The following is a 25,003-nucleotide window of genomic DNA, read 5'->3' as shown; positions in this document are numbered from 1 at the left end:
AGAGAGAGAGAGAGAGAGAGAGAGAGAGAGAGAGAGAGAGACGTTTATGCTCTTACAGTCGCTGTTCCGGAGCGAAGCGAGCAACAGCAACAGCAACGGAATCCTTCCGTCATCAAATCCACGATGTCGTCTGGCACACGAAGACTGTGATGTGTTAGCAATGACGTCATATCCAGTTGAAGCCGCTGAGCATCGCCTGCAGACAGTTTGGTGAACCCCCTGAAAATGGTGTCCCACACGTAGTCTGGAGTAATGCGCTGGTGTCGCGTGAGGTCACTGAAGAAATCAAAAGGAACAGAACAGATATCATGACTCACCTTCGTCGTGTCAAAAACAAAGTATATGCTTGTTACACATATGCAAGTACACACAATTGATTTCCTACATTTTGACCCGAACTCGACCCCACTGTAGTCTTGAAATTTGATGACAGTCGGCCTTGACTTAGCTCATGTCTGGAGCTTATCAAAACTTCAAGTGTGTGACATTTTAAAGATCTAGCTTCACAAACGTTTGAGAAATGTTAGTGCTTTGTTTTCTAAATTATTAATAACCTAAACTCGTCCCTGTTGTGTCCTTAGCATCTGACAAGAGTCAAACAGACTTGGGTCATTTCTGGAGGTCATCAGTCAGACTCTTAAAGTGTTTTTAGTTTCAAAGGTTTTGTTTGGTGGACTTATCTTCGCAGATTGATATAAGTGTGAAAACATGCAATAATTTGCAGGTGGGAGGGGGGGATTCAGAACGGATCAGAGAGAGAGAGAGAGAGAGAGAGAGATACAGACAGACAGAGAGAAAGAGAGACAGAGAGAGACAGACAGACAGAGAGAAAGAGAGAGAGAGAGAGACACACACACACAGACAGACAGACAGAGAGAGACAGACAGACAGTTATAGTGACAGACAGACAGAGAGAGAGACAGACAGAAAAAAGAAAGAAGAGCACACACAACGACAAGAAGAACAAAACACAAAACATCCACATACCTGTACACATCTGAACTCATAACCTCAGCTTTCAACAGGAAGTCAGCGAGGGTGGAAGGTCTCAATCGTCGCCTGATCTCGCATCGGGTACACCCCCCACCCTCCACACCCACAGATGCCTCAGAGCCTCGTCTGCTGCTGGCTCTGCTGTCGTGGGGACTGCGATTGCTGATCCAGAAGGACTCTGGGATGATGTGAGCGTGTCGTTCACACAGGACGGGCAGCACATCGTGAACGAAGATATTGTGATCGATACCGGAGAGGATTGTCCACACACGCCTGAGGGGATGAGTGAGTAAAATACAACAAATGAAGTCGATATAACTATGTATACAACTCTCCTGTGTTCACTTTCAAGTGAATAACTATCGTTCTGATATCATTTTAAAGTGAAGCTAAAGAAACCTGGTATTGGCACTGCTGTGCATCTCCTATAATCTCAATGGTATCAAGGCACGGGTCATAGCCCTTTGCCGCGACAAGGTTTGCCGATACCGGCACTTGTCTTGTCTAGACAGTGACGTCATTCATAGATGACGCCAATCATAAATGACGTTTGTCAAGGGAACTTATGCTTTCAAGTGTTGCTGCTTCCAGTGACAGGAAGGTATAGAGATTGATGACAATCAATTTATCATTGTATACACAAATTACACAAACGTCATCTTGTGAGGGACCAAAAAATATTGAAACTCTCGGATGATTTTTTTGTGTGGTATCAACCTCGACCTACGGTCTCGGTTGATACCACAAAAAAATCATCCTCGAGTTTCAATATTTTTCGGTCCCTCACTCGATGACGTTGTGTAATCTCTATGTATACAACTCTTCTGTGTTCACTTTCACGGTCTCGGTCAAGTGAATAACTATCGTTCTGATATCATTTTAAAGTGAAGCTAAAGAAACCTGGTATCGGCACTGCTGTGCATCTCCTATGATCTCAATGGTATCAAGGCACGGGTCATAGAGATCAATTTAGATCTAGATCTATTTCCGGTTGTGTTATTTTCCTTCCACCATTCCTCGATGGAAAAGAGTTCGTGTTGTTTTTGTTTTAATTTTTGTCTTTGTCGTTGATCATTGTATACACAAATTACACAAACGTCATCTTGTGAGGGACCAAAAAATATTGAAACTCTCGGATGATTTTTTTGTGTGGTATCAACCTCGACCTACGGTCTCGGTTGATACCACAAAAAAATCATCCTCGAGTTTCAATATTTTTCGGTCCCTCACTCGATGACGTTGTGTAATCTCTATGTACAGTAAAACCTCCCACTAACGACCAAGAAGGAGGGGTCTTTATTGAGAAACTGAGGGAAGGTCGGGGTTCATCACAGGGGAGGGAACTGCTTTTTGAATGTTGTCTGTCACAGCTTTCTCCGCCATCCCAACTGTTGCGAATACATAGAGATTACACAACGTCATCGAGTGAGGGACCGAAAAATATTGAAACTCGAGGATGATTTTTTTGTGGTATCAACCGAGACCGTAGGTCGAGGTTGATACCACACAAAAAAATCATCCGAGAGTTTCAATATTTTTTGGTCCCTCACAAGATGACGTTTGTGTAATTTGTGTATACAATGATAAATTGATTGTATACAATGATCAATCTCTATACCTTCCTGTCACTGGAAGCAGCAACACTTGAAAGCATAAGTTCCCTTGACAAACGTCATTTATGATTGGCGTCATCTATGAATGACGTCACTGTCTAGACAAGACAAGTGCCGGTATCGGCAAACCTTGTCGCGGCAAAGGGCTATGACCCGTGCCTTGATACCATTGAGATCATAGGAGATGCACAGCAGTGCCGATACCAGGTTTCTTTAGCTTCACTTTAAAATGATATCAGAACGATAGTTATTCACTTGAAAGTGAACACAGGAGAGTTGTATACACTCCGGGGCTGAGGTGCTGAAAGTGCGCGCCACCCAAACGGGAGAGAACAAACCGCGGCCGGTTCTGATTGGTTGAAATCACCACACATCTCAGTTTCAACCAATCCAACGCTGCGGGTGGCTCCCACCCGGTTGGTAATTATCTCGTACACCTCGGCCCTGGCCTTTAGTTATGGATTGAACTTGTGTTTTTTCCCACTCCCAGACTTTTTGCGATTCCGATCGATGTACTTTCTTTACCGTGTAAACTATTAGAATCACCGTCTCAGACTGATGTGGCCAGGTTTTAAGGCATACACGGTACAAGATGATTCCTCCCCTTGGACACAGAGTATATCAACAATCAACAGCCAATTGACAAGCCGGGAATCTTTTTGTATGTGTCCAAAGGGGGATGGGGGTGGTGGGGCGGTAAGACCCTGGTCACATCTGAGACGGCGAGTCTAATTGTTAACACGGAAAGGAATGTCCCTAGAAACTAATGTCCTTAAATATACGTATACAAGCGCAGAATTATCAACCAACGATCACCCTACCCTCCTCAAATCCGCCCCAAACACACACACACACACACACACACACACACACACACACACACACACACACACACAAAGACACACACATACACACAAAGACACACAAAACACACACACACGCACACACACACACAAAGACACACACACACAAAGACACACACACACACACAAAGACACACACACACACACACACACACACACACACACACACACACACACCCCCCATCCGACCTGGTCTTTTGTGGCCAGCTCCTATCGACTCATTGTCGGTGTCTGTCAGAACGCGCCTTTCGACAAGTCTGTCTTGCAAAGCCACCAGCCTCAAGCATGTCTCCAAACCCTTCCCCCTTACCCCCCCCCCCTCCCCCTACCCACCTTCCCCCAACCTAACTCGCCTTTTCTTTTGGTGTAAGGAGATGACCAGCTCCAATCGACTCCTTCTCGGTCCCAGTCAGAACCCAGTCTTCAAAAAGTCGGTTTGCAAAGCCACCAGCCTCAAGCATGTCTCTACCATCCCCCCTTCCTCCCTCCCCTCCTTCAACCTCCCCCCCCCCCCCCCCATCTTACCTGGCTTTTTCTTTAGGTGTAGGAAGGTGACCAGCTCCTATCGACTCATTGTCGGTCTCTGTCAGCACGCCACGTTCGATCAGTAGGTCTGCAAAACCGCCAGGTTCGAGGACGTTCACCTTGTTGATAAAGTCCTCGCGTATACCATTCAGAAAGGCCTGGACCCTGACTTTGGAACCTGCAAATCAAAGATATATGGGTGGATGGATGGGTGAATGGATAGATGGATGAACGTAGTAATCGGTGAGTGAATAAATGAAGTAGATAAATACATGCATTGTAATTCAATCAATCAATCATTCAATCAATCAATCTACCCATCCATCCATTCATCAATCAATCCATCAATCAATCAATCAATCAATCAATATATCAACTAGTCATTCAATTAACGAACGAACAAACGTATACTTAGACAAATAGAACAGAAAAGCTCGGCTTTGTGAAAGGCAAGTGCGGCTAAAGAAATACCTCTTCATAGATTTTCACAAGACGTTGTTTTTTTTACAAGCGGCTTTTATAGCCAATTGAATAGGTATTTGCGGCCAATAATAGACCAACAAACTCACCCACATAAAATGATAATTAACACTAACACACAACAGAAAATGTCGTTAAGCTTCAGCAAAACCAATGAAAATAGAAATCACGACTGTGAACGGAACATGAACAGTTATATAGATACCAAATAGTATCAGTACAATTAGAATAATTTACAAATCTGTACAGACGACGTTGTTTTACAAATCCTGAAACAGTACAATTTGAATTAAGTAGATGTGCAACGCCAAGGCACTGCATACCCCAGCGAAAGACAAACCTCTCTCTCTCTCTCTCTCTCTCTCTCTCTCTCTCTAAAACACACACACACACACACACGAACACACACACACACACACACACACACACACAAACACACACACACACACACACATACCTCAAGTTACACACGTACAAAAATGCACACTCACTCACACGCACTCACTCACTCACTCTCTCACACACACTTCACTGATACACACAAAACACACCCCCATACGCACATATAGACAGACGGACATACACACCTTTACAAACAAACACACATACACACACACATACACTTACGCACACGCACAAACACACTCCCACCCACCCACTCTCTCTGTCTCTCTCTCTGTCTCTCTCTCTCTCTCTCTCTCTCTCTCTCTCTTATACAAACAGACACACACACACACACACACACACACACACACACACACACACACACACACACATTGACTCACACAAATCTCATACACACAAAACACACACTTATACGCACATACACGGTTGGCTTAGTGGTAAGGCGTCCGCCCCGTGATCGGGAGGTCGTGGGTTAGAACCCAGGCCGGGTCATACCAAAGACTTTAAAGATACTGGACTTGTCAAATCCAGGTGCACGGAGCCCCTGGGGCTTTTAGTCATACCTCAGGCATCTATTCCTTTGAATAAATACCAAGTTTCATTGACTTCCATCCAAGGAGTCAAGAACTTCAATTTTTTTACGAATTAATTTTTAACTCGGACCCGCCGGTCCTTGGCCTATTTCTTAATTATTTTTAGATCTGCATCATCTTGATGATCACCACATGCACATAGAATGACACGTCACAAGCAAACTAGGTCACACATAATTGATGAGCTTGTAGGAAAAAATGGAGGCTCATTCAGTCGTATCGAACCAGGGTGATAAGAAAAGAACAAAACGCAAGGGTCCCCGGCCGACTGTACCGGATTCAACCAAGAAGAAACGAAAACGCACTCGTGCACGTAACTATGACACGTCGCGCGTGTATATCGGTGAGGAGCTTGCGCGTTGGAACGAAGTGAAGAATTAATTTGGATTCATCACCAATCCGCAGTTTGCTCGTCACCTGCTGAACAAGTGGGTATTTTTTCATGCATTTCATGAGATGTTTAGGATGCTATTTATGTTATGTGATGGAAGTGTATATTGGACTTGTTTGTGAAAAGTAAATTGACCAAAGAATTACTGAATTAGGGTGGGAGGGATTTGTTGTGGAGCAGAAATGTATCACCGTGAGTCAGTAAAAGTGCCCGTTGCCCTGACAAACTGTCGATACTTTGCGTTCGGCGTTTGCTTTGATTACTGGGAACTTGCGTAAGCTGCTGTCTTGTTTAGTGTCGTTTAGTCATCATTGCTTGTGGTGTTGGGATTCCCAATTTATAACCTGTAAAAAGGAAAATGTATGCACGAGGTGTTTGACGATTTATTTCGGATAAGCGAACCGTTTCTTTCTGCGGCCATTTGCGTCTGTTATGATACTATTTATAGAACTATGCAAATGAAATATTACAAAACATAGATCTATCGGCGCATTGTGCGATTTCTGCTCTACACTGTGTGTGTGTGTGTGTGTGTGTGTGTGTGTGCCCCTGTGTTCTATGTGCCCTCGTGTGTGTGTGTGTGTGTGTGTGTGCCCCTGTGTTCTATGTGCCCTCGTGTGTGTGTGTGTGTGTGTGTGTGTGTGCCCCTGTGTTCTATGTGCCCTCGTGTGTGTGTGTGTGTGTGTGTGTGCCCCTGTGTTCTATGTGCCCTCGTGTGTGTGTGTGTGTGTGTGTGTGCCCCTGTGTGAATGTGTGTGTGTGTGTGTGTGTGTATGTGGCCATGTCTGTGTATCCCTGTGGTTGTGGCTTGTGTTTTTCATGAGTCTTGAACATTATTTATTTATAGGACATTTACTTAATTTTTCTTATTTTGTGAATCAGCATTGAGGCTACAGCAACAATGCCAAGCAGAACACAGGCAGGCGGTACTTCTTTTGATCTCAGCAGGTAGTTGTATGTTTTAAATTATCAATAAAATAAATAGTACAAAAAAAGTCATAATTATATTTATAGTTATGAGATATATGAAGATGGAAGTGTGTTTGTTATTGGTGTAAAAGCCAAACAGTTAGTTGATACTAAATAATATTATGATTTGTAAACGATAACAATTAAGCTCAGGCTGCTGGGCCATAGAATATCATGCCTCACGCCTAACGTATATCACGTATACATCATGTCTTTTTTTGGTAGGACGTTGTGGCAGTTGTAGATTAACAAGCATTGAAATGATGATGGTGACCAGGATGTTCTGAGAAGAGGGTGAGCTTGCTTGTTACATAATTCATATTTTGTATTTTTCCATGTTTGAAAATATGTGTCACTATCTGTGTCTAGATCATCAGAAAATAATGAAGAAAGCTGCATGAAATAACAAATATTCTGAGAAATGGTTTCACTTAGACTAGAGTTAAAGTATAGTGGTATTGTAGTTGAATTTGCAGGAGAGAACTGTTGATTAGTTAACATTATATGCTGCTTTCAGCGACAAGAAGTTTCATGGATCAAGAGCTGGCAGGACTGTGAAGCAGAAAGAGCTATCTCAGTCTTTCATTGACCCACTAGAGTGAGTTGTTTTTCTTTGATAAATATTGTGTGGGTGTGTTCAAAACACATGCTGTTTGTTGTATACGTATTAAAACAATATTTATAAAATAAAGTTGATTAATGTGAATACTGCAAATTTCTGTGTATGATAAAATTTATGGTTACAAATGGGTATTGGGATTTGTTTCATTTATGATTGATCAGAACAAATATATTCCTTTTCTATTTTCTTGAACTCTGTGTGTCGATCCTGCTTGGCCAAAACTATCTCATTCTCATTGAGTGAATGATAAATTCTTCAAATAAGTTTTTCTGTTTTCTGTCAGGAACTGGTTAATTCTGCAGATTCCAATAAGCAATAAATTGTGCATTGTGTAATTATCTTTCAGGTCATTATTGGAATGTTCAGAAACTGCTTTGACTATTGTAGGTATAGGGGCTCTTTGTGACACATGTACCCATTCATTAATCTTACTTAATTATCTTAGTTTTCCCTCAATCATTAGCTTTCAGCATTTAATTGTTATGGGTAGCAGCTCAAGACAGCTACACTAATGGTAGTACTAATTGAAAAGTGTAGTGGATCTAAGACTAAGAGTTGATAACATATGTTTCCCATGGCTTTACACAATTTGTACTACCTAAAGCAAGTGAGTGCATGTTAGTTTTAAAACACATAGAGAATATCACATGGTTTGCTGTGCTGTACCAGATTGACAGGAGCTGTTTTTTCACATATTGAACTGCGAGCGAAAGTGAGGTGTACAGGTGCCATGGTCGCATGCTTTGCGGAGACTGCAGGCTTGACCCATCTCAGTCTTTGGGGATGGTTACCCGAGACTATTTAAATGTAGTCTCAGCAATGACTCATGGTTTGTCATGTTGATCTTTTAGTTTGGTAACGACTGACTAAATGTTTTATATTGCTTCACGCACCTTATTTTTTTGTTTTTAGAGCCCTAATAGCTTGTGTAATTTTAACTGATATTGTTTTTCTTTGGTTAGCCTCACAATTGAAGTTACAGTTGAGTCTGGAGAGGATCAGGAGGACTAGATGATCCTGATTATGATCCCAACATCACATTGACAGCGATTCTGTAAGAGATTTGTTATTCTGGTGTTACCTGTGATGGTTGGCCCCTGCGATGAGAGGACACCTCCCTTCAAAGGACACCTAATATTGTCCTTTTTCTATTATCTCTACCAGATTATACCTGTTATGACAGGCCCCCTGCATTGCAGGTACATTTTTGTCCTTTCACCGCAGGTATCACTGTACTTTTTTTTCTACTCCCTTTGGAATATTATGGTGTTAAAATACACAGTCTATAACAGTATTATCACAGAAGGGATGTCGTTTGGGTCGGCCCTTCTGCCAATCGCCGATTTATTTTTACTTTATTCGAAACTTTCATGTCCCTATCGGCCAAATGTCCAAAGAGTATTCGCCTAAATCGGCCAAAGTTTGTCCATTTTTTTGTATTGGTCAGGCTTAATGCCCCTCGGACCATGCACCCATACATACATGCGTGTGTACCTGTGTGTGCATGTGTACACTGTACATGTGTGTGTGTGTGTGCCCTTGGTGTTTGTGGCTCTGTCTGTTAGGCCCTGTGGGTGTTTGTGTTTTTTTCATGAGGTTTTTAAATGATTATTTTATTGGACATAATAATCAATCAATCAATCAATGAGTCTTATATGAGTCTTATATCGCGCATATTCCGTGGGTACAGTTCTAGGCGCTCTGCAGTGATGCCGTGTGAGATGAAATTTTATACGGCCAGTAGATTGCAGCCATTTCGGCGCATATTTACCTTTCACGGCCTATTATTCCAAGTCACACGGGTATAGGTAGACAATTATTAACTGTGCCTAAGCAATTTTCCCAGGAAAGACCCTTTTGTCAATCGTGGGATCTTTAACGTGCACACCCAATGTAGTGTACACGGGGGGAGGTTCGGACACCGAAGAGAGTCTGCACACAAAGTTGACTCTGTGAAATAAATTTCCGCCGAACCTGGGATCGAACTCACGCTGACAGCGGCCAACTGAATACAAATCCAGCGCGCTACCAACTGAGCTATATCCCCGCCAATAATAATATATGCATTGTGTTTTTGAAAGTATTGTACATTTTTTTTAATTGCTCATTTTATTTATGTTTTACATTTTGTGAATCAGCATTGAGGCTACGTTCATACTGCAACTGTGCCAAGCAGAACACAGGCAGGTGGTGCTTCTTCTCTTGATCTAACTTCTATAAGCAGGTAGTTGTATGTTTATATCCAGCAGTTAATAGTACACACAGAATAAAAATCCCCATGCATGGTCTCACATCCACACACAAAATCAGGAATGCATGCAATTTGTTATACATGAAGTGTATTTATTATTTATGAAAAAGCCAAACAAAGTAATAGGTCAGTCAGTTGATAGTTTATATGATCTGTAAACGATGAAAAAAAGACAGTTGCAATCCATCTTATTGTGCAATTGAAGATTGATCGATTCCAAAACAGGTTTATGGGGAAAACGTTGATTGTGAAGTTTCTTTGTTTTCTCGATACAATATGTATGCTGTTTGTTACTTTATGAATATAATCTTGCCTTAAACACAACAATACTTGTTGCCTGTTTACTTGTTTCATAACTATGATAAGTTAGTACAGGTGGAGCAAATTAATGCTGAATTAATTTCATTATCAGACTCGGTGATATTCTCAATGACATTGTACGACTTCTTTCCTAATTTGTATATACATGTACCTTGGATCTATTATGTACATGTACTGTCTGTCAGTGTTATTTTAGGTTCAGTGTACTTAACGATCTAAAAATGATTGACCTGAATAATTTTTAGCCACGGTGGTCAGCCTATATACCTGGGACTTCTGGTATGACAACATCAACACCTGGTGCATTTGCTTATGGACTAAAGGTGCATCCGTCTACTCCTGGAGTATGAGACATATCAGCCGCAGAGCCTGAGAGGTACTTGGTTTAAAGATTTTGCCTTTTTAAAGTTCTCAGAATTCACTCGTGTAGAACTTTATCCCATGGTCAAAAGATGTTATGACAAAATTGCTGTCTCAGTGTGACTGAAACTAAAGAATGCACTTGACTTAATTGAATGCAATATGCAATTATGATAAGAATAAAGAAAGAAATATAAAATATATGTTACAAAATAAAATCACGCCTACAAATTTGCCACTTTGTGGACAGGCCTTGCATAAGCTGAAATTGATGTAAACCAAATATAAAGTAATTCGGCGGAAGGCTGTATCAGTAATTAGCATTTTTGTGGGTTGCATTTTGCGGTGTCAACCTGTGCAATACATGCTTTCTTATTTCATATCAGATAAGAACCCCACATTTCTACTTTTCTGTTTTTGAAACGTATACACTACTCGTCATAAGAAAAACTACACAGATGCGTTTGAGGTCAGATCTTTCTGATGAGGCTGTTGATTGTAAAACCAAATATATCACTGAAAAGTTAATTAATTCCCATACCTTGTTCACAAAACAGATTGAGTTTACATGAGGTAGTGTCAATACAGTGGAACCTACAACACAGACACATCCCAAAATCGAATTCGCAAAATCAAGGTTCCCGCGATCAAAAAATCTAAAAAATCAGAACTAAATCGAAACATGTTTAGCATGTCCTTAGACAGTACAATCAAATCTGCATCCAAATCAGTCAGTGTTGTTCACATATCTTGTCTAACAAGGACGCTATGGCATGCTGAGCGGTGTAGGCGTCAATCCTCTCGGCAGGCATAAAAGGCAGTTTTTGAAGCCGTTTTAGCGGGTAATGAGACAAAAAAATGGTACATTTGAGTAACTCGCAAAGCATTGCCTTCAAACTTACGAATACGGGGATTTGTGCAAACACATGTCGTAAACTACACACGAAATACCAAGTCATTAGAGATACGTATTAGTTCTGCTGTTAGGGGCGGGGATATAGCTCAGTTGGTAGCGCGCTGGATTTGTATTCAGTTGGCCGCTGTCAGCGCGAGTTCGATCCCAGGTTCGGCGGAAATTTATTTCACAGAGTCAACTTTGTGTGCAGACTCTCTTCGGTGTCCGAACCACCCCCTGTGTATACTACATTGGGTGTGCACGTTAAAGATCCCACGATTGACAAAAGGGTCTTTCCTGGGAAAATTGCTTAGGCACAGTTAATAATTGTCTACCATACCCGTGTGACTTGGAATAAGGCCGTGAAAGGTAAATATGCGCCGACATGGCTGCAATCTACTGGCCGTATAAAATTTCATCTCACACGGCATCACTGCAGAGCGCCTAGAACTGTACCCACGGAATATGCGTGATATAAGCCTCATTGATTGATTGATTGATGTTATGCGACATACCAGAAAGAATTTTGATAATAAAGAGGTACCCTGTCCGATTGAACAGAAACAAATTAAAATTAGCATGCATTTAGAAAAATGAAACCTTCAATTTACCTTTAAATTGAAAACAGTTTTAACATTGGCTGTTTACAGCGCACTTGTTTAAACGCACACACAAATTCTTGAAAAATGCTTTTTCAAGAGCCATTGATCAGTTAAGTGTGTCGGCAGTGAGCGTTGCTAGGCGTAGGCCGACATTTGCGCTCAGCGCTCGGAATGAGTCAACTTCTTAAAAAGTACTTTCGCGTTGAAATCCTCATACCACCCATGTCTGATAAAATATGTACATGAAATGTGAGTATGTGGCGCATCTGTCATTGTTTTTGAAGATTTCAACAAATCATTTTTTTCGATGAGTCAGCAAAAACCTACCGTCAATTTAATTTGTTTCTGACATGACAAATAACAGCAGACCTATTAAATGTCTCAAACAACTTGAAACTCAGTATGCACTTTACGACATGTGTTAGCACAAACATCCAAAAGTTTGAAGGCAATGCCAGGGGTGGGATTTCTTCCCTCGGAGACGGATTTTTTTTTTATACCTTTTTTTTGTTAATCCCTGGCAGCTGTTGTTTACACTGGGTTCATGTGAGATGTAGTTGTGCCAGGTCAGCCACCTTTCACCATGTCAGAGTGACTAACAGGGGGCAGCAATGTCATGTCATGTCATCCAGGGGAATGTGGCATCATAGTTGCTATTTGTAAACTCGGCTCACCCACATCTTTATATTCTCCTATTGCAGGGATTCACAAACCTTCAGTGCTGTGGAACAGAAAACTTGCATTCCTGATCTATGAACCAGCGGTATTTAGCTTCTGATGCATTGAGCCCTTTAGAAAGTTAGCAAGTGAAACAGACTTAAAATTAAATAAACATATTTCTCTTTTAATTGAAGCTATGATTCAACAATCATTGTGAAATATAACTCCTGAAATGAATTGAAAAGCAGCATCAGAAGACTGTGTATGGCATTAGCAAGGGATATAACTCTGGTGGTTTCTGTTTTTGTCTAAACCTTCTTCTTTTTTAACCTGAGCAGTTAGCCCTTTTAAGGTGTTCAATTGAAGCAAACTGACTTTAAACTTGTTTCTCATTTGGTTCAAGCTATGGTTAAACAATTATTTGAGAATATACCACCTGTAATGATAAAATCATAAGCTACATGTAAAAATTTGAAATACAAGGGAGGTGACTGTTATTTTCTGTGTTTGTCTAATTTTTTGTTAGCTAGGCGATTTTTCTTTAATGCGGTAAACATTTTTTATATTAAGCATTAATTTACTCCCCCCCCCCCCCAAAGAAAAAAAAAATGGTGTGCTATTTTTGTTGTTAAAGGCACAGTAAGCCTCCCGTAAACCATCACAGAGCTCCCCGAGCGTCTGCATACAGTACAAGCATACTTCCATTTGAACGCTCACCGAACGGGAACATCCTGGATGTTTTCTGTCGAGCGTGAGAAATTTTCAAAGAATTTATTTTCGTGGACTTGGTCCTCTACAAATGGCGCCTCGTTTTGGTGCTGGACGGCTGTTATGAACTTTATTCAACTGATACCGGAAATCACGCCCGGACAGTAAGCCTCCCGTAAACCATCACAGATACTGTCAGGCCTTTACACACAGTACAAACACGCTTCCATTTGAACGCTCACCAAACGGGAACATTCTAGGTGCCCTACGTAAAGAGCAAGCAGTTTTTAAAGAATTAATTTTGCAGATTGTCTCGAACACTTTTTGTACCCATCCTGAACTCAGGTCAAAAATTGAGTTACTTCCCTTCGGGTCTGATTCTATCGATGTAAACTGGCGATAGCCGTTAATCGATGATTATTAAAATGTTTTTGGACCAAGGTGCGTTTTTGCGCTAGACCTAACTTTTAAAATCTAAATAATAGATTGACAGCTTGTTACACATGTATACATTCTTTAATCATAAAAGAATTATTTTTTCATCAAGACAAGATCAGTACAAACCCGGAAGCAGGGTCACGCAAGGGTCGTAGCAGACGACGGTTTACAGTGCATATCGCCGTTCCTCTCAACAGTCAAAAGCCATCGCTAGAGTTCTTGTGAACCACAGCCGTTTGTTTCGTGCATAAAAACGTGCTATTGTAGATAAGCTCACATCGAGTCCCATTCAAATGACTAACTGACGACTACATTGTGAAAAAGGGAAACTGGATCACACGGGTTCACGATGGCTCAGGGGTAAGATAAACCACGCAAAAATAAATTCTTTGAAAATTGTTCGCTCTTTACGGAGGGCACCTAGGATGTTCTCAATCGGTGAGTGTTTAAATGAAAGGGTGTTTGTACTGTGTGTAAAAGCCTGACCGTATCTGTGATGGTTTACGGGAGGCTTACTGTGCCTTTAAGCCAGGAGAGGCTCAAATAGCACCTCTTGATTTGCTAACATTTATTTTCATCTGGTTAGTTCCAAATACCTTCAAGTTTACAAGAATTTTTAATTTTTTGCAGCTCCAATTTAAAGTTTTTGTTTAACTTTAAGGAGATGCTTCTAAAACTCTTCTTCAAATGTGTACCACTTGTTTTTGTAGACCCCCTAGCAAGAGTGATACAACTAAACACATTCAAGTATAGAGGTTTTTGATTTTATGCATTCATTTACCCCCCCCAATAATATTTTTTAAACAAACAAAATTGTGTGCTGTTTTCAGAGTCAGAAGAGGCTCAAATAAAGTATTGCATTGCTAAAATTCATTTTCAGCTGGATACTTCCAAATACCTTCAAGTTTACAAGATTTTTTTAAATGTTGTGCATCTCCAATTTTAAGTTTTTGTTTAACTTTAGGCGAGGAGATGCTTCTAAAACCCTTCTTGAAATGTGTATACAACTTGTTTTTGTAGACCCCCTAGCAAGAGTGGTGCAACCAAACACCAAATTCAAGTATAGAGGTTTTTGATTTTGTGCATTCTTACACATCCTCCCCCCCCCCCCCCCCCCCCCCCCCATTTAAATTTTTGTGGTAGCTGTTTTCAGTTTTAAACCTGGGAGAGGCTCTAATAGAATACTAATAGCCCCTCTTGAATTACTAAAATTCATTTTCAGCTGGTCAGTTACAAATATATATTATGCATCTCCAAAAAAAAACTTGTTTGTTATAAGATTTAGTCAGGAGAGGCCACCTAAACCCTCCCTATAAAGTATAATGCTAACATTCATTTTCGGCTGGGGGGCACTAGCTGCCACCCTAGACCCCCCAACAAGGGCGCTGCCCCTGCACCCCGCTGGAGCCTTAGCGGCCCCTGGACCCCGGCCTTCCAAAATGTTTAGTCCTGGCAATATGTTGGGCTCCCACCCATGCTGAATGGGTTTGTGAGTTACTCAGATGTATCATTTTTTTGGTCTCATTACCCGCTTAAACAGCTCCAAAAACTGCCTTTTATGCCTGCCGAGAGGATAGACACCTACACCGCTTAAGCATGCCATACCGTCCATGTTAGACAAGATATGTGAACAACACTGACAATGACTGATTTAGATGCAGATTTGATTGTTCTATTTGAAAGGGGGGGGGGGGGGGTGCACTAATTTGAGTTCATTTACTGGATTCATGGCCCATGTTGTGATGGGTTCTGTTGTTGCACTTATGTCCGTCTGGTCTGAAGGCATACTCTCCTAGCCTTCACCAGATCATGTGTTGGACTACACAGTCCGGATGATGTGGGTCGTGTATGACCCATACCTTCCAAATAAGGAGTCAACGTAAAAAGCTTGGGTCGTACATGATCCACGCAATCCGAATGGGGATAAACGTTTTGCCGCCTCTTTGCAGAGTATGCATCGTACACGACCCATGCCATGAAATTCCTTGCGAAGTTCCAAATGGGTCGTCTTCGACGAGTCAGCAAAACCCCACCGTCAATGAAAGCTTTGTGCCAAGGATAGAACTGTTTCCACGAGAAGGAGTGAGCCTTTAATCTCTTTTGCAGCACAGAGCTAATATTCCTCAGCACACAGCCTCTTGGTTTTCCAACCTTTTCTTTGTATTTGTGTCCTTTGTTGCCACACACGTTTTGGGTCTTGAACCTTCTCTGAAGATGTGTTGACATCAGCAGCCGATGGCCCAAATTCGGGTGATCCGCCTAGTATAGGGTCGTCATCCAAAACTGGTTCTTGGTTAAGGTTGTTCAGGGTCGTGTTGGGAAGGGCCCAGAGGCTCCGTGCCCACCCCCCCCCCCCCCCCCCGCCCCCCTTTTTTGTTTTCATGGTCGTTGTGCAGGTGATCCAGATCAACTTTGAGAACTTATCTTCTTTGTTGTCAAATGTGTCATCCTGAAACATACATAGAGGAACATGTTTAAACGATTTCAAAAACAATGTAAGCATGCAAATAAACTTGTCTGTGTGTGTGTGTGTGTGTGTGTGTGTGTGTGTGTGTGTGTGTGTTTTTTGCAGGTGCTTCACACACACAGGCCGAAGTGGAAGTCATTACAGAAGACTTGTGGCTGTTTCCTAACTGCGTGTGTGTCGACCCGTGACACTTTGAGCTTCAAGAACAGTTGATAAAATTTGTGTTTGTTTTGTTTTTTTAACATGTTTTTACTTCTTTTACTTTCATATATATATAGTATTACAATAACATCAAACACAAAAGACTGTGTTGAATGTATGATCTTTAAAAAAAAATAGAATAAAGAAAAAAAAGAAAGCACAGTAAACAGTCACACAGCCCATTTCAAATTTATATAAAAAGAATACTATACATCTCTTTTCTTATTAATTATGTAATATTATATTTCTAAAGTCTATTTGCTTTTTTATTCAGCTATTTTTGAGTCACTTGAGAAAAAGTGACTCTATGTAATCGGTCAGTGTTAGTCTGTCCGGCCGTCCGTCCGTAGACACCACCTTAACGTTGGACTTTTCTCGGAAACTATCAAAGCGATCGGGCTCATATTTTGTTTAGTCGTGACCTCCAATGACCTCTACACTTTAACGATGGTTTCGTTGACCTTTGACCTTTTTCAAGGTCACAGGTCAGCGTCAAAGGAAAAATTAGACATTTTATATCTTTGACAAAGTTCATCGGATGTGATTGAAACTTTGTAGGATTATTCTTTACATCAAAGTATTTACATCTGTAGCCTTTTACGAACGTTATCAGAAAAACAAGGGAGATAACTAGCCTTTTCTGTTCGGCAACACACAACTTAACGTTGGGCTTTTCTCGGAAACTATAAAAGTGACCGGGCTCAAATTGTATGTGAACGTGACTCATTGTGTTGTGAATAGCAATTTCTTCCTGTCCATCTGATGCCTCATATAATATTCAGAACTGCGAAAGTGACTCGATCGAGCGTTTGCTCTTCTTGTTCTTGCTATCATTGACGCTCATTATCTTTGTGTGATGTTTGATACAAACGTTCAACATTCACACCTAATAAATCAAAATACACTGAACATTCCCCCTGCCAGATATCTTCCAGACTTGCACAATGCAACTGTTCATGTGGTTGTTGGTAATGAGTTTTTTCCCCACAACCAAGTGAGTGAGTGTGATTGCATTATGCCTAATGGGTGGCGATGCCCACCTGGTCACAATGGTACAAACGGAACACATGGTTCAAACCACAGCTCCAGACGGAATGATGATGGACTGAAAAGGTTTTACACATACCTTGTTTACATGGTGTACAGTAAGCTCACTTGATTTTAAATGTCTGGTATATGTATCATACCTCCCCCCCCCCCCCCACACACACACACCCAAGGCCAAAGCATACATCAATCTCCACTCCCACCAATATTGATCTATTTTTATTGTTAGATCTGTAAATTGAACAGGTTTTTGAAGCTACAGCATACAGGCTGGTGTCAAGCTTACCCGATTTGTGGCTGAAGGTGATGACACTGACAGGCAGAAGAATTAAATGCTCTTGCAAATGTACTTTCACTTTGGAGTGTAGATGTCATCTGTCCCTGTCAAGTCCCTTATTACGAAGGATTGTTGTTTGTCTTGATGGCATTAACTGGAGGAAATAAAAGCAGCAAAGCAAAATTAGTATTTCATTTGTCATCTCTCTCCCTCTTTCTCTGTGCATGCGTATGTCTGTTATTGTTTGGTAATTTCAAGGCAAGAGAGCCTTCTTATGAGAATACCCCAGTGACTGAGTCAGCCACTATTTGCTTTGTGTTCGTGACAAAGCTAAATTTGATTTAAACCAAGAGCATAAAGACTGAATGCTACAGTCATGAAAAATGATCGTTGCTGATGCGTTTTGTTTTTCTCATTCAACTACGCAATTTACGGTAGGGTAATCAACACATCACTAGACTCTGAAACTGACAGCATTTTCCCAAACAGATGACACATTGATTACAGTATGATAGACTGAAGTTGTCAGATAATTTTACACTGTAAAACTAAAAGAGGCAATGTGCCAAGAGGTAGATACATGTTTTGAACGTAGAACTAGAGTTCGGCTCAGGCAGATTTGAGACAGGAACAGGAGAGAAATGTAGATCTACATACTTGCCTTCAAGACAAAAGCGTACAGCAAGGAAAGCAGAGAGACAGAGACAGACAAACCATCTTTGATACAGACCTTACAATACATGAATGCAAACAAATCTAGATCCAGACGCTTACCTTTCATTTCACCCCACGTCTGCTGCATGGACAGTAGGAACAGGTCCCGATGTTGCTGGTTTGTGTAGTTTTTACTTCCATGGTTCCATAGATTCCAACTCCTCGCCAAGATTCAGGTTGATGAAATATTTCGGTTCCGAATCGGCAAGTTTTGATGCTGAACTGACCGCCATTTGATGATTTGTAAAGTGGGTGTCGACTGAAGTGCGCTCAGGGGCTGGAACTGGAAGTTCCTTGCGATCCGTTCGGAATAGATCCTGCTGTATTTCAAACGGATGGGCCGAGACGGGTGCTATCAAGCTTGTGAGACGTACGGTTCGCATGCTACACGGTTGGTTTGTGGTCAGTTTCGGGCGGTCCGTCTCTAACGTACGGGCGAATCCGATCGTGTATCAAAGCAGAAGACGCTTACGTCACGAATCTGTGCGTACACCACGTAATAACTAGGTTAATTTATGCACTCGCGTGAACAAGAAACTGTCGAGCTTCACAGATGTCGTCGTTGGGTAGTTTTGGGTTTGTTTTACTACCATAGGTGGATTTTTGAACTGTAAATGCACTCAGCTGCAACGAAAACGCAAAACGAAGGCTGTGAGCTGCACTGTGCCTTTAAAATTGGCAATCTAGTGGCTGCTCCGCCTGGCGTCTGGCATTATGGGGTTAGTGCATGCTAGGACTGGTTGGTCCGGTGTCAGAATAATGTGACTGGGTGAGACATGAAGCCTGTGCTGTGACTTCTGCCTTGTGTGTGGCGCACGTTATATCTCAAAGCAGCACCGCCCTGATAATTATGGCCCAAACAAACAAATACGCACATAGACAGACGGACACACACACCTTTACAAACAAACAGATATACACACTCATACACACACAAACATACACACAAACTCATGCACACACACTTTCACACACACACACACTCTTTCTCACTCTCTCTCAGTCTTTCTTACACACACACACACACACACACACACACACACACACACACACACACGAGTACAGACTCATGCACGCACACACACACACACACACTAACACTAACACATGTGCACAAAATAAACACACACACACACACACACATACACACACACACACACACACACACACACACACACCGCGCGAGAGAAAAAGACTACAGGGAGGCATGACATCATGATGCATTAATTGACGTCAAAGACTTTTGACCGTGACGTAATCTTCTCACGCGACCTTTATCCATAGTCTTGAACAACCACACACAAATAGACTTGGAAAGTACAGAATTTCTACCCGTCCAAAGCGGCCTTGGGTGGCGTTTGCTCAAAAAATGGGGGCGCCAATTTTACCCACCGTATTTTTGTTAGTATGGTCCCAATTATTTTTGGTGAACTTCCATCTCCAACTGTAGCCCATACTCGGGCACAACGAATCCTTCTTTATCATGTATTATCATATCACGACTTTTTTGCTTGACCTTTCGGATTTCATAAGGGCTGCCATTTTGTTTTCATCTCCGAAGTGTGTTCCGGTCTGAAACCGGTTTAAAACACCACTAGGCGGAAACCCCAAAACAATGACGGCCGCCTTTTTTGAAATAACATTTTTCAGAGATTGTACACAAAAACAACGCCCGAACGGAAAGACAGAATGTGTCTTTCGCTAGATTGCAAGTCAGGCTTTTCACTTTTCCGATGAAGACAACCGCTGAGAGGGAAGAAACGACGCTGTTCGACTTCAAAATCTCCAGTCGCAGACGACCTTCGCTTTCGCAGTACAGTCTATAGGCAGGTGCAATGTTACTCATTTTGATCAGCTCGTTTACGTATATTTTTTGCATTCAGATCAATTAGAATGATTGGAATCAAAGCAGGAATAACTTCGGCATGCAAATGCATTTATTTGGCGAAATCAGTACAGCAGTAAGCTAGATTCTTTCCCTTGTTTGCGTGACTGAATTTTGTCTTCAAGAATGTACCACTTGCCTGATTTTGATTGTTTGTTCAGCTCATTGGCACGAAATGCATCTTGCAAAATATCAATTTGTTGAATGAAAACGGAATAAGTGAAGTTCAAACATTTATCTGCTTTCAAAAACAATCGCAAGGATAGATCTATCTGCTTCATTGACAGACAGATTTTCATTGAATTTAAAAAGCATGACTCGGTTTGCAGGCTCTCCGATTAGATCTATCTAGTGTTTGTGTTCTTAGATTTATTGGCCATGTGGGCTGTTTACGATCATAACACTGTGTTGGTTTGTGCCCTTTAGACTAGTTGTCAAACCACGTTCTCTTTTTCTGCGCAAACTGTTTTGCGTTCCGGACCGGAACACACTTCGGAGATGATCATTGACTATTTCTGATTGGACAATGATGCCAACGCCCACATGACCCTGGCTACAATGTCAAGGTCGGAAAGTCGTGAATAGCGTTCGTGGGATACCTCCAGCTTCGCTGGGATAATTCACAAATCTGTACAGACGACGTTGTTTTACAAATCCTGAAAACCAATGCAGCAAGAATCGCATCAGCCGGTAATGTCCTGCATGTTCACAATTTGGGAACCGATAGAGTCAAAAGGTTGATAAAAAAACAAAGAGAAGAATGTAGACAACGCCGGTTAGTGTGAGTAATGCTAGTCTCTAAAAAAGCACCTGAGAAAATAATCATTGAACTGATCGTGATAATTTCATTTGTCAGGAGTTGGTGCAATTAAATCAGATAAACGATAACGGATGTATTTAGGCAAAACTTGACTAAATGTAAAAATTACTGCTGAGTACTGCTGTTGCCTGATGCAGAAAAATACTTTTTTGTGAACGGGAATTTTTGCTTCAGAAATTGTTCACGTTCGGCCGCCATTGTGAAGTTGAATATAGGCCCTAATGCCCTTATGCTACACGCCTTCTGATTGGTACACTGCGGAACAAACTATTATACTATCCCTGGGAGCGACGAATACAAACGCTACTTTACAAGGTCGTTCGTTTTTCTCCAGAAAAACTGTCACAGACTATTCTGAAGAAAAAGTTAATCGCAATAATGCTGCAGAAAACCAAGTAAACATTATGCTTCAGAAAAACTGTTTTACTGCAGTAAAAAACGTTGCTTCGGCAAAAGATGACATTATGCAGAAATGCTGCAGAAAAGACAGTTTTTCTCCAGCATTTCGGTTTTTCTCCAGAATAACTGAATAATGTCATAATCCGCCAAGAGCCAGTACAAAATGCTGCAGAAAAAAATGTAAACAGGTTTTCTGCAGTAAAACAACAGCACCGTTTTACTGCAGCATTCTTGATTTCAATTTTACTGCAGTAAAATGTTTTGCTGCAGAAAAAAACCGCTGCTTCGGCGAAAGATGACATTATATGCAGAAATGCTGCAGAAAAGAACGGTTTTTCTCCAGCATTTGTCTTTTCTGCAGAATAACTGAATAAAGTCACAATCCGCCAAGGATACATTTGTGTTCAAGAATACGTTCTGCCTAAGTCTGAATAGTATCCTATCGGATATATATAGTTTATTGCCAACGCACACACAGACACACACGCAGACCAAAGAAAGAAAACTGAACATACCCAAATCATTCGTACTAGGGTAAGTTTTATCCAGAATCTCGCAGTTATACCTCCACAAGAGTACACTGTGTTGAAAAGGCAAAGGTGCATGGTGGACGGTTGAGATCCGTAATGTGTGAGTAGTTTGTGCGTGGAATGAGCAGAGTTCACTGTGTTGCTGTGTTTTGTGGTACGGGTTTCCTGACGTAGTTAATGAACTTTGTATGACTTCTTTTGTTCACTTTATTTGACAAATTTGATAGATTAGAGATTTGTTTAACAAAATAAAAGCAAACAAGAAAATTCTTTGATATATTTTGCGTATAAAATTTTATTGTGTGTGAGTTTTGGAAGACTGTGTCGTGAGACAAGCAAACTATTTTGGTTGTACGAATATGAGAAGGAGTACAGCTGGAAAATTTGAGAATATGTTTCAAAGTGGGGTAAATTTTGCCAGTAAAATTGGACTAATGTTGTTTGTTTTTTTTATGTTTTTTTAAATTTTTTTATAGCATATTTATTACAAAGTACAGAAAAAAGGCGTGCTTGCTCTTCTAATTAATGTACATCAAGATATATTTATTATCCAAAGCATGGCGAAAAGCAGTAACAAAAGCACCCGCAAAATACATTTTACAGAAAAAGACAAACGACGAACAAAATAACCACAACAATAAAAAACAAAACAAGAAAAAAGATAACAACAAACATTTCTCCATTTCTCCTTGAAATATTACTTGTTGCAATGTGCTTTTACATTTGACCAAAAAAACACACCAAAGAAGAAGAATGACAACAGGCGAAAAGAAAACCTTCTAACTTAGGTAATATAAACAAGTCCTCAGTGAAAAAGGTGGCTATATTGCTTCCACTCTGAAACGAACTGCACATAACGTCCATCTATTATGCGTTGATATTTTTCTGCCTCAAACCAATTTTTCACATAATTTACAAAGGCTGTGACAGTAGGTTCTCTCCCTTGTAATTTTGCTAAAAAAATAATGTATTTAGCAATCAAAATCATTGAATCCAAAATTCTGTCTGAATACCAATTTATCTTTACACCACATATAATTAGCTCCAACGAGAACTGCACTCCATGACAGTGGGCAAAATTGGTAGTTAACCACGTATGTACATCAGATCAATAATCCTGAATCTTTACACACTGCCATAACATGTGAGATATTGTTTCTTCTGCTTGATTACATAGCGGACATAATGGCGTATTAACTAATTTGCGCAAAAACAGGAAACGTCCTGTTGGTAAAATTCTGTAAAAAATTTTGTATTGGAACCAGCGGAGCTTCTGGTCAGTTGTACTTTTCTTAATTTTTTGAAAAACCATGGCCTTATCCATATTCATTTGTAACTCGTGTTCCCACTTTTCCAGGGCTGTTACTGTTGATAGGTCTTTAATAATAAAAAAATAAATCTGATTTACCCTGCTATTACTCAAAAAAGACCAAACACAAGCCTCCCTTACATCATATTTTTCATCTAATGTCAGTTTCAATTTCCTCTGATATGCCTTTACTGAGGCAAGTAAGCCTTCATATAACACAAAATCAACATAAACATTTGGATATAGTTGCTTAAAATCATCATAACTTAAATATCCATTGTCGCTTAACAAGTTTCCCACCGAAACAATTCCAATTTCTATCCAATCTAACATACAAATACATTTACCAGCTCTACATATACTTCTGTTATAATGTTATGGTTCTGAAACGAATTGTTCTAATGTTCGGGGCACACTTTTGTCATACAACATCTTATAATGTCTAAAGACGTCAGCCCAAAAGGGATTTTTCACCCTCAACATCAAAACATTTGCATACTCTCCACCATATTGCTTAACTTTTCTTACCAATGGACATATTGCATACAGAATTTGTGTTACTTTTCCATCATCTATATATATATACGACTAGTGTCTGTCTGTCTGTCTGTCTGTGCGCGATGCGTGGCCAAAGTTCTCGATGGATCTGCTTCAAATTTGGTGGGCTTATTAAGAGAGACCCCGGACACAACCTCATCGATGAGATATTTCAACACGTGCTCTCAGCGCGCAGCGCTGAACCGATTTTGGTTTTTCTGTTCATTTCACCATTCCCAGTAACTCTTCCTTATCTTCTCCAGTGTTTTCAGCCGCGATTATCTCTCTTCCTCCGTGTGGCGTCAATCCATATTCCCGTTACTACGTTACTATTTTTAGAAGGTCACTGCACGTTACTATTTTTAGAAGGTCTCTAGTGTTTTGCGCGTTTATCTCCTTTCCTTGGTGAGCCGGCGAAGCCGGCGTACACCCGGTCCCACTAGGCGCAGCCTGGTATTCGGCTCTACTTCTTCCCGGCGAAGCGGGTAATCATCTAGTTACACAATATGCGCTTTAGCCAGCTAATTTTCAAACTTGCGAGGAATGACTTCACATCAATCATTTTCAAACCGCCATCTTCATACAACTGACATACTGTTAACCCTTAGGCTAGTTGTCGCGACATATGTCGCGCTACTTTATGTATAATGTCACCTGGTTGTCACGACATATGTCGCGCTACTGGCTCAGTCTGTTTGGTCGGTTCCGATTACCTCCCATGGATGCGAAAACCTATATGACCGTTTTTTGTTATTTTTCTCTCTGTTAATTCACCAGTGGCTATGTAACATGTGTTACAGAATTGCACCAGTGTAAGGGTTAAACGTTTTATCTTATCGTTTTTTCCATTCCAAAGAAAACTGTACAACATGGCATTCAAGTCTTTTAAAAACTTTTCATCCGGGTCCGGCAGGTTTGTTAACAAGTGGGTTATTTTGGACATTGCAAGTGTTTTTATCACAACAATCTTTCCAAATGGTGATATATTCCTTCTTGACCAAATTTGAAGTATTTTCCTTATTTCATTTAACTTCATGTCAAAATTCAATTCAACAATATTTTTCAAATCACATGTAAAAAGAACACCAAGAACCTTGAAAGTAGCAGGATTCCAATTTCATTTCATTT

The 25,003-nt window shown here is 40.7% G+C and overlaps 2 protein-coding genes across 9 annotated transcripts in view; one reads left to right on the top strand and one right to left on the bottom strand.

Moving 5' to 3' along the window:
* LOC138973401 (serine-rich adhesin for platelets-like) overlaps positions 1–25,003 on the bottom strand; it is a 33,509-nt gene that overhangs the window by 3,693 nt on the left and 4,813 nt on the right. The window contains exons 3-5 of the mRNA XM_070346115.1: positions 3,995–4,172; positions 988–1,266; positions 57–276 (exon numbers count right to left, since the gene is read on the bottom strand). Coding sequence (XP_070202216.1) covers positions 57–276; positions 988–1,266; positions 3,995–4,172 — 677 coding nt within the window. The remainder of the gene's footprint in view (positions 1–56; positions 277–987; positions 1,267–3,994; positions 4,173–25,003) is intronic.
* On the top strand, positions 5,377–16,417 carry LOC138973398 (uncharacterized). 8 transcript variants are annotated; one of them, XR_011458006.1, is made up of 7 exons: positions 5,377–5,900; positions 6,746–6,811; positions 7,350–7,430; positions 8,417–8,508; positions 9,593–9,678; positions 10,272–10,402; positions 16,262–16,417. XR_011458006.1 is itself a non-coding variant. In XM_070346113.1 (5 exons), the coding sequence occupies exons 1-4, from the start codon at positions 6,046–6,048 to the stop codon at positions 8,463–8,465; spliced, it is 288 nt and encodes a 95-aa protein (XP_070202214.1). In that variant the 5' UTR covers positions 5,377–6,045; the 3' UTR covers positions 8,466–8,508; positions 16,262–16,387. The 8 variants fall into 8 exon arrangements, 2 of the variants coding, with proteins under 2 accessions (XP_070202214.1, XP_070202213.1); XR_011458007.1 differs by lacking the exon at positions 16,262–16,417 and adding an exon at positions 7,058–7,126 and having other exon boundaries at positions 10,272–11,340; XR_011458008.1 differs by lacking the exons at positions 8,417–8,508; positions 16,262–16,417 and adding an exon at positions 7,058–7,126 and having other exon boundaries at positions 10,272–11,340.

The sequence above is a fragment of the Littorina saxatilis genome, linkage group LG8 (assembly GCF_037325665.1).
Source record: "Littorina saxatilis isolate snail1 linkage group LG8, US_GU_Lsax_2.0, whole genome shotgun sequence".
In the NCBI taxonomy this organism is placed as follows: domain Eukaryota; kingdom Metazoa; phylum Mollusca; class Gastropoda; order Littorinimorpha; family Littorinidae; genus Littorina; species Littorina saxatilis.
This window is presented reverse-complemented; position numbering and strand designations above follow the sequence as displayed.

What these genes read in the sequence shown, in the direction of transcription:
- LOC138973398 (XM_070346112.1), top strand. Translation starts at nt 6,046, where the DNA reads ATGTATCACCGTGAGTCAGTAAAAGTGCCCGTTGCCCTGACAAACTGT. An exon ending in ACTTCTTTTGATCTCAGCAG is followed by an intron (nt 6,812 to 7,349) that starts GTAGTTGTATGT and finishes TGCTGCTTTCAG; the next exon opens with CGACAAGAAGTTTCATGGAT. An exon ending in TCTTTCATTGACCCACTAGA is followed by an intron (nt 7,431 to 9,592) that starts GTGAGTTGTTTT and finishes TTTGTGAATCAG; the next exon opens with CATTGAGGCTACGTTCATAC.